Source organism: Gossypium hirsutum, chromosome A01, assembly GCF_007990345.1.
Source record: "Gossypium hirsutum isolate 1008001.06 chromosome A01, Gossypium_hirsutum_v2.1, whole genome shotgun sequence".
Taxonomy (NCBI): domain Eukaryota; kingdom Viridiplantae; phylum Streptophyta; class Magnoliopsida; order Malvales; family Malvaceae; genus Gossypium; species Gossypium hirsutum.
In genome coordinates, this window is record NC_053424.1 from 73,022,723 (window position 1) to 73,032,697 (window position 9,975).

At 39.1% G+C, this 9,975-nt stretch overlaps 1 protein-coding gene across 1 annotated transcript; it reads left to right on the forward strand.

The window, feature by feature from the left end:
- Window positions 1-6,703: 6,703 nt before the first annotated feature.
- Window positions 6,704-9,975, forward strand: LOC107921484 (uncharacterized). The gene is made up of 5 exons (XM_041088668.1): window positions 6,704-7,120; window positions 7,205-7,400; window positions 7,638-7,720; window positions 7,765-8,178; window positions 9,796-9,975. Exons 1-5 carry the CDS (start codon window positions 6,704-6,706, stop codon window positions 9,973-9,975), a joined length of 1,290 nt encoding a protein of 429 aa, XP_040944602.1.

Consider the following 9,975-nt stretch of genomic DNA (forward strand, 5'->3'; position numbering starts at 1 on the left):
TGGTTAAGAGAGGTTAGCTTCTTGGGCCACGTGGTATCCGCATCGGGTATTCGAGTTGACCCGAACAAAATTTCAGCCATACTTAACTGGAAGCCTCCGAGAAATATTACTGAGGTTCGGAGCTTTTTGGGACTTGCCGGTTACTACCGACGGTTTGTAAAAGGTTTCTCGATGATAGCCACACCGATGACGAAGCTACTTCAAAAAGATGTTAAGTTCGAATGGACGGAAAAATGTCAGAAAAGTTTTGATCAACTGAAAACTTATTTGACTGAAGCCCCAATTTTAGTGCAGCCCGAATCAGGCAAAGAGTTTGTCATCTATAGTGACGCCTCCCTACTTGGGTTAGGTTGCGTGTTGATGCAAGAAGGTCGAGTTGTGGCCTATGCGTCGAGACAATTAAAGCCACATGAGAAAAATTATCCGACCCATGATCTCGAATTAGCTGCCATCGTATTCGCCTTGAAAATATGGCGACATTACTTATTGGGTGAGAAGTGCCATGTATTTTCGGATCACAAAAGTCTCAAATATTTGATGACTCAAAGAGACTTAAATCTGCGACAAAGACGTTGGCTTGAGTTGTTGAAAGATTATGAGCTTGTCATTGATTACCACCCGGGAAAGGCTAATGTGGTTACGGAAGCCTTAAGCCGGAAATCACTGTTTTCTTTACGAGCGATGAATGTACACTTGTCTGTTCTACCCGACAATGTGTTAGTAGCTGAATTAAAGGCCAAACCATTATTGATTCATCAAATTCGTGAAGCTCAGAAAGTCGACGATGAATTGGTTGCAAAACGGGCTGAATGTGTTCCGAATATGGAATCCGAATTTGAAATTGATGATGACGATTGTTTGAGGTTCAGAAGTCGGTTGTGTGTTCCAAGAAATTCAGAACTCATTTCGATGATTCTGAACGAAGCCCATTGTAGCCGAATGTCAATTCACCCGGGGAGTACGAAAATGTACAACGATCTGAGACGCCAGTTTTGGTGGCATGGTATGAAACGGGACATTTCCGATTTTGTTTCGAAGTGTTTAATATGTCAGCAAGTAAAGGCGGAACATCAAGTGCCTACGGGTTTACTCCAGCCAATCATGGTACCTGAATGGAAATGGGATCGAGTCACGATGGATTTCGTATCTGGGTTGCCAGTATCGGCAAGTAAGAAAGATGCAATTTGGGTTGTTGTGGATAGACTGGCTAAGTCGGCTCACTTTATCCCCGTACGTACAGATTTTTCATTGGATAAACTAGCTGAATTGTATATTTCTCAGATTGTGAGATTACACGGGGTACCTATTTCTATCGTGTCGGATAGAGATCCGAGATTCACCTCGCGATTTTGGAAGAAATTGCAAGAAGCTTTGGGTACCAAGCTGCATTTTAGCACCGCTTTTCATCCATAAACCGATGGTCAATCCGAGCGGATAATTCAGATACTTGAGGATATGTTGAGATGTTGCATCCTCGAGTTTAGTGGTTCATGGGAACGGTATTTACCTTTGATTGAATTCGCTTACAACAATAGTTTTCAATCAAGTATTAAGATGGCACCTTACGAGGCTTTGTACGGTCGTAAATGCCGTACACCATTGTTTTGGACCGAGCTCGGTGAAAGTAAAATTTTCGGAGTTGATTTGATTAAAGATGCTGAACAAAAAGTAAAAATAATTTGTGAGAGTCTGAAGGCAGCCACAGATCGCCAGAAGTCATACGCGGACTTGAAACGAAAAGACATTGAGTATCAGGTGGGAGATAAAGTGTTTCTTAAAGTTTCGCCTTGGAAAAAGATACTCAGATTTGGCCGTAAGGGCAAGTTGAGCCCGAGATTCATTGGGCCGTATGAAATATCCGAACGAGTTGGTCCAGTTGCGTATAGATTGATTTTGCCCCCTGAACTTGAAAAGATTCACGACGTCTTTCATGTTTCGATGCTTCGACGTTATAGATCCGATCCGTCACACGTGATTAATCCATCAGAAGTTGAAATTCAATCTGACTTGAGTTATGAAGAAGAACCGATTCGTATCCTGACTCGTGAAGTGAAAGAGTTACGAAACAAAAGGGTTCCGTTAGTAAAAGTGTTATGGCTCAAGCACGGGATCGAAGAAGCTACTTGGGAAACCGAGAACTCTATGAAAGAACGATACCCAAACCTATTTACCAGTAAGATTTTCGGGGACGAAAATTTCTTAAGTGGGGGAGAGTTGTGACAGCCCTAATGTGACCCTAGTCGGGAAGTGGTTTCGGGACCACTAAGCCGAGTCATAAAAATAATTAACCGTCATAATTGATGCTCATTATATGTACATGTGCATGTGTGAAAATTTCATGTTTGAATTTTGTTAATTGTAAGTGAATTTTATCAAATAGGACTTATGTGAGAAAATTTAGAAATGTGCTAGGCAAATGCAAAGTGGCCTATTAATGCATATTGTGAAAATGATGGGTTTGCATGTCAATTTACCCAAATTAAGGCATAGTGGCCGGCCATGCTATGAGTGGAAACATGTCACAAACATGTTATGTTAGTGATGTATGTTAGGAACAATAAAATAAGGAGTATGGGTAATAAAGAAATGGAAAAAAAAGAAAGAATGTGTGTGATTGTTTCTCCCCCCTCCCCATTGCCGTGAATGTAAGAAAGAAAACAAAAAAAAGTGTCCATCTTTTTTCATTTCTCTTGGCCGAATGTTCTAAGGAGGAAAGGAAACAAGTTGTGTTCTTTGGTTCTTCTTGGCCGGATTGAGAGGAGGAAGGAAGGAGTGAAGCAATCGGTCATCTTAGGTCGATATTAAGGTAAGGAAGTTGATACTAGTTCTTGAAATCCTAGTTGATTTTGAGTGAGATATCAAGTTATTGTTGGTAACCCATGTTGAAATTGTGATTTTGGAATAAGTAAGGTTTTCGGCTATGGAGATTAATAAGGGTGATGGTTGTGTTTCATGCTAAATCTAGATGAACAATGGTAGTTGCTTACATCTTGATGATTATGAGTTTCTTTCTTGGTTCTACCTTAGATCCATGAAGTATATTTTTATTTGGTGTTGTTGGAAGTATCGGCCATGGTATATCCATAAGTGTGATTTATGCTTATTGCATGGTAGGTAAGATTTATGTTTTGGATATATGTTTAAATTTGGTTATAATCAAATTTGTGATTCGGCTCTTGCACATATATATATGATTGCACATGACGTATTGGTATGACCTATATATTATCTCAAGGTATATACTTACACATGATGGTGCTTCGGTTATGGATTAAATGATGGATGCGTATTGAGTTATAATATGTAATGCATTAGTTAGTAAAATGTATGCCATTTATGTGTGGTATTAAGTATATAATCGGCCTCAACATAGACATGCATATTCGGCCATAGGAAGAAGATGGTGTTGCATGTATTCGGTTAGAGGCAAGCATATTGATGCTTTTGTCTTGGCTTAGAAAATTTGGCCAAGGGGGAATATTAGCTAAAATGTTGAGTTTGATTCATGATTCCATATATATATGTGACTCTAATGCCTAAAGTATATATGGGCTAAGTACCTTGAGGTTTTCTTTTGATGTTTGAGTGAATTGTATTAAATTGCTTGATGTGATTAAAAATGCATATGACCATTGTGTAGTTGAGCTAGAAGGTGGCCATATGACCAATCAAACTCCTTGTCATATTCGGCCATAAGTTAGCATAATGAGACTTTAATAAGTTAAATTTGTTTGAATTAGCTCAAGAGCTTAGAGGACCACAGTTGGATAAGGGAAAGGAAAAAGTTATCGAATAGCCGCTGAAAACGTTCGACCACATCCGAGGTAAGTTCTTGAGTAATAGAGCTTAAATTATGATTTGATTAGACCATGTTTTAAGCAAATAAAAATCATGCTTTTCGTGTGTGGCTATTGAGCCGAAATTGCAAGAGTGATAAGTGTCTTGTGTTTGAGTTTTGCTAATGAAAATGAAATACGAATGTGTCATGATTTATTGTTAAATGTGTATGGTTATTCGAATGATGTCCGGGCTAAGTCCCGAAGGCTTTGTGCTAAGTGACCATATCCGGACTAAGATCCGAAGGCATTTGTGCGAGATACTAATTCCGGGCTAAGCCCGAAGGCATTGGTGCGAGTTACTAAATCCGGGTTAAGTCCCGAAGGCATTTGTGCGAGTTACTATAACCGGGCTATGTCCCGAAGGCATTTGAACGAGTAGCTATATCCGGTTAAATTCCGAAGGTACGTGATTCGGGAATGAACGATCTTGCTGTAAAAATTTCAGTTAATACGCTTGTAACATCCCAACATTGAGGTATGTTTTGTATGTGCTTTGAATTAGTTGAGCCCTTACAAATAAGTATTCGCTCAGTTGATAAATGAGCTACCGGCCTTTGGCTAAGTTGATATTTGTGTATGAATATAAGGGTTGGTAATGTAAAGTAAGTATGATATTGAAAATTTGTGCAAATGAAATTATCCGTTTAGCTACATGAATGCTATACTTTGGTTGTGTCTAAATTCTTTGCTCAAAACTTACTAAGCATTTAATGCTTACTCCGTTTCTTTGATTCTCTGTTTTATAGATTTTGGTTCTTCAGCTATCGGACTCGGGATTTTGAAGTCGAAGTCGCCCACACTATCAAAGCTCCTTTTGGTATACTTTTAGTTGAACTTTGAAATGGCATGTATAGGACTACCCTTTTGTTGTTGGTCATGTACCCTTCGGTTTTGTGTAAATTTGGATAGCCATGCGAAAATGGCTTAAATATACTTTGATCATAGCATTATAAACGTTTTGTATGTTGTCCGTCGAGAGGTATGGAAATGTTGGTAACGGTTAGCCATGGGAATGGTTATTCATGATCATTTTTTTTTGGAATATGTATGACAAACTCTAGTTGATCCATGGAGGATCATGAAATAGGTAAAGTTTACCTTAAAAATAGATGCTGGCAGCAGTAGTGATGTGGATGTGAAAAATCACTAGAAATAGTAGGAATGGAATTAAATAGTGAATAAATTATTTAATCGAACCTTGATGAATCTATTTTCGTAGGAAAGTAATGAAATGTTCATATGAACAGTATATTATGAGATGTTAAAGTTTTCGTGAGACAGGGCCAGAACGGTTTCTGGATCCCCTGATCTGACTTTGGAAATTCATTATAAATTAACCAGAGACATTTAGAAGTCATGCCGTATATGTATAGATTCCTATTTGAGTTTAGTTTCTATAGAAACAAACGGCATCAGTATTGAAGCCCTGTACAGGGAGATAACCAAATCGTAATGCAAGAAGGTCAGTGTAGTCGTATCCTGTAACAGGGGAGACTTTAACTAATAAACTGTACTAATTGGCCCGACCAAAAATTCTAGAAAAAAATATGTAGATGGACATATGAGTCTAGTTTCAGGGAAAAAATTACGAAACTGATTTTCGAGTTTTAGAACTCAAGATATGATTTTTAAGGTGACAGTGACACAGTTAGCCAACTGCATGGAAATTTTTAAAATGAACTGTGCAAGTAAGTGAATGTAGTCTGTGAACCCCTCGTGTCCGACTCCGGCAACGGTCTCGGGTACGGGGTGTTACAGTGGCCACTCGTAAAATTTTGAATTGTTTTTCTGCTATTTTTCCTATTTTTGTTAGGTGTTGGAGTTTTTGTTGTAAATATTTGGGACTTTGGACTTTTCTAGTTTTTAATTTGGTTTTTATTCTGTTGATGGTTTGTTATTGATAAGAAAGATTTAGAATCCGATTTTCTCTAAGAGTGAACGATGTTTTTTTTAAATAAAATATTTTCTTAAGCTTTCGTGTGAAAGAGATATGTTTTAAAGAAAATCAATAAGAACACATTTTTCGGACTCAGTAAAAGATAATAATTGGAACGATTTTAATGTATTGATACATTTTCAAAAACACCATCATGTGACCTGGCCAGATTCGGCCATAACGTCCAAGCTGAGTTTGGGGTGTTATATTTAGTGATATCAGAGTGAAGTTGCAAAACTTGGCTGTGGATTGGGTTTTAAATTTGGTTTTAAAGAAATGATTTTCAAATTGGTTGAAATATTTTGACTGAGAATGTGGTACACCGAGTGAGTCTCCGGTGCTGATCCTGTAAGTGTTCTAAAAACTCTGAAAAGTTTATCTGAAAATACTACTAGTATGTTTGAAACAACTATAGGTAGTATACTGTACTGAAAACACTGTAGATAGTGTATGTCGAAAACTATAGTGAGACTACGATTCGCGATAACAGACTCTAAACTTTTGATACTGTTGTGTATAAAATATTTGTTAATAAATTTCGAAACTGTAACTAATGCATAAAACTGTTAATACAGATAAATTTTGAAATCTACAATGAGTGCACGAGGTATCTCCATACGAGGTACTAGAGGCTAAGGTAGAGGCCGTAGGGGGCTCAAGCTGAGTCTTCATCTTGAGGCAGTATGCCGAATCTTGATACGAGGGAGACGCTGGTTTCACCTGCTATAGAGACTGGGTCTCATGATCGCACGGCCAGGGATGACGCATTGTCCCATGCTATGCTGAGGATATTAGAGAGGGTCGCTGGACCCCACACAGGATCTGGGGGCCGTGGGTCAGTTACAGAACAACTCTAGTCCAATGGGGCTGAGTTATTCAGGGGTGTCATTGGAGTCGCCCTTACGTGGTTGAATATTGGATGGAGGCTATGGAGAGGATCATGGATGATTTGGATTTTACCTCTGAACAGAAACTGAAGGAGGTTGTTTCACTGCTTCGCAATGAAGCATATCAGTGGTGGCTGAAGGTTAAGGATGTCACTCAGCCCAACCGATTGACTTGGGATTACTTTAAGACGACTTTCCAAAGTAAGTATGTGGGGGCCAGTTACATTGACGCGAGGAGATGGGAGTTCCTTAATTTCACCCAGGGAGACCGTACAGTGGCCGAGTATGAGGCCGAATTTCTAAGATTGAGTCGGTATGTGCGAGGTATGGTGGCGACCGAGTATGAGCGTTGTGTACGCTTTGAGGATGGTCTCAGGGACAGTTTGCGAGTTCTGATAGCTCCAGAGAGGGATCGTGATTTTTCTGCTTTAGTTGAGAAGGAGAAGATTGTCGAGGAGGTTAAGTGCGCTGAGCGCCAAAACTGAGTGAAAAGAAAGAATAAGAGGGAATTGGAGCCCTCGAGTTTTGGGTTGAGGCCTAAGAAAAAGGCCAGATCTGATGGGCCAGTTAGAGTTGGGCCTCCTGTTACACGTACTGGGGTGGTGTTTTGTGGGCACTGTGGTAGATGCCATCCGAGCGAATGTTGGACTACTGGGGCTTATTTAAGATGTGGCTCTACGGAGCATCGTGTTAGAGATTGTCCGCTGAGAACTGATCAGATGCAAGCCATGGGTACTGGTACTATGTAGCCACCGAGAGTAGTTCAGTAGCCACCTAGGGGCTGAGGTCAGGCCAAGGTTGGTAACTGCATGGGCTGAGGACAGAGAACACCAAGCAGAGGTGCTGGACCGATTGAGGCGAGGCAGCTTGCATTGGTTTATGCTACTCGTTGCTGTGAGGACTAAGATGCTCCGGACGTCATCACGGTTACGTTCTTGATTTATAATGTACCTTACTTTGCATTGATATACATAGGTTCTACAAACTCGTACGTAGCTAGTACTGTGTCTGAAACCTTGGGGATTCCGGTTGAGAGTACTTTTAGTGAGGTAACTGTGGTGAGTCTGTTGAGGCAGTCAGTCCGAGTGAGTAAACTATTTAGAGGCATCCCGTTAGAGGTTCAAGGATAGTATTTCTTGCTGATTTGATGGAGCTTCCATTTGGGGAGTTCAACTTGATTTTGGGCATAGACTGGCTGGTTAAACATCGGGTGAGTCTGGATTGTGCGACGAAAAGGGTTGCCTTGAGGACCGAGGAGGACAGTGAGGTAGTGGTGATTGGGGAACGACGTAACTACCTGACTAATGTGATCTCAGCTTTGGTAGTGGAAAAGTTGGTTCAGAAAGGATGTGAGGCATTCTTGGCCTACATCAGTGTGTCTGATTCTAGGGACTCTTCGGTTAAGGACATTAGAACCGTGAGGGACTTTCTAGATGTATTTCCTAAGGAACTACCGGGGTTGCCTCTGAGCTGTGAGGTAGATTTTGGGATTGAGTTGATTCCTGGTACAGCTCTGGTGTCTATTGCCCCTTACCGAATGGCACCGAAGGAGCTTACAGAGCTTAAGGCTCAAATTCAAGAACTATTAGACCGAGGGGTCATTCGTCCTAGTGTGTCTCCATGGAGAGCACCTGTTCTATTTGTAAAGAAGAAAGATAGGACAATGAGGATGTTCATCGACTACCGTCAGTTGAACAAGCTAACGATAAGAATAAGTATCCCCTTCTGAGGATAGATGACTTATTCGACCAGTTCAAAGGGGCTTTTCTATTTTCTAAGATCGATCTGCATTCGTGTTATCATCAAATGAGAGTTAAGTAGGTCGATGTTTCTAGTTATGCCCTTTGGTTTGACTAATGCACCAGCGGCATTTATGGACTTGAAGAATCGTGTGTTCCAGCCCTATTGGAACGATGAAAATGTGCAAGTGTACACAATCGCAACAAGTAATAAAGTGACAAGTAAATGTTGAGTTATCGTACCCACAGGGACTGTGAAAAGAATTATTTATGAATGCTATTTAAAACATTTTGGTGAAAAGAAATATTTTGTTTTGAAAAGGGTGATTAAAAAAAATAAGATTTTAAAAAAAATAAAAATAAAAACTCTAATGCATAATTTCAAAATATGATTTAATCAAGATGGCATAACTATGTTAGATTAATTACATTTCTTTAACTTAGAATTATTAAACTCATGCTTATGCTGTTACGAATAAATTCACGACAACTCGGTAATTTGCTAACTTATGAACATATTCACCTACATAAATCCATTCATCTCTTAACATATCCCGGTGTTAATTCAAACGATTAAACATATTTTAATAAGCAAACATGTTATTGCACATACATACTCATTAAATTGAACTAATCTCTTGCATATCCCTATGTCAATTCAAACGATTAATTAAATCTGATAAGCACATAAAAGACTATGTGAGGTAACAAGGTATCCTTACCTTGAAAGAGTTTAATCACAATAATCTTGCAAGTTATGCAAGGCAAGTGTATCACCAGATACAATGCTAATTTAACCTTCAGCTACCTTAGAAGAATAAACATGCACTGATTAAGTATTGTGTCAATTAATTATAATTTCAATCCATTTAAATAATTAATTCATTAGTTACCTTACAATCGTAATGCAAGAATATCTTAGGCATGATTTTACTTAATCAAGTATTTTACTGAGGCCTATAACAGCATAAACACAATTTTAATAATTTAAGTAGATGAAATGCAATCAAACAAACACGAACTAAATTCAAGCTAAGCTGATTAAATTAACCATTTCAACAGCATAAATATTCATAGATATTTTCATCATAACAACAACAAAAATTAAAGAGATAGGGAATAAGAATCAAATCCGGTGTTTTTCCGTGGCTTGACTAGGTTGCTCCGTTCTTCCTTATTTGTTGTCCTCGCCAATCAAGGCTTCTATGAACACTCAATTTCTACTCCAAAATGGCTGAAAAAGAACGCTTTCTCAAGGGGAGAAATTAGCACAAGAGCAAGGGGCTTGAAATGGAAAAATGAGAGGAGAAAGTGAGACAGGAGTGAAGAGATGTGAATGAATGAGGGATACCTTGAATGATCAGCCAAGGGGGGTTTTATACTGAATGTGGCAGCGAAAATTTGCTAAAAATAGCAGCCAAAGAGCCACTCCTTGGCCAGCCATCTATGTGGCAAAGTTGATGGCTTCAACTTTGCTAAATTTGGCTTGGGGAAAATCTTCAAAGCCATCAATTATGGAGGGGCTGATTTGCAATTTGAACAAGTCTTCATGGGCTTCTTTGCAGCTTAAATAA

Excerpts from the sequence above, each read along its gene's own strand:
- LOC107921484 (XM_041088668.1), top strand. The coding sequence starts at position 6,704 with ATGGAGAGGATCATGGATGATTTGGATTTTACCTCTGAACAGAAACTG. Across the intron at positions 7,721-7,764 it reads CTTTTAGTGAGGTAACTGTG|AGGCATCCCGTTAGAGGTTC; the intron begins GTGAGTCTGTTG and ends TAAACTATTTAG. Across the intron at positions 8,179-9,795 it reads TGATTCCTGGTACAGCTCTG|CGAAAATTTGCTAAAAATAG; the intron begins GTGTCTATTGCC and ends TGAATGTGGCAG.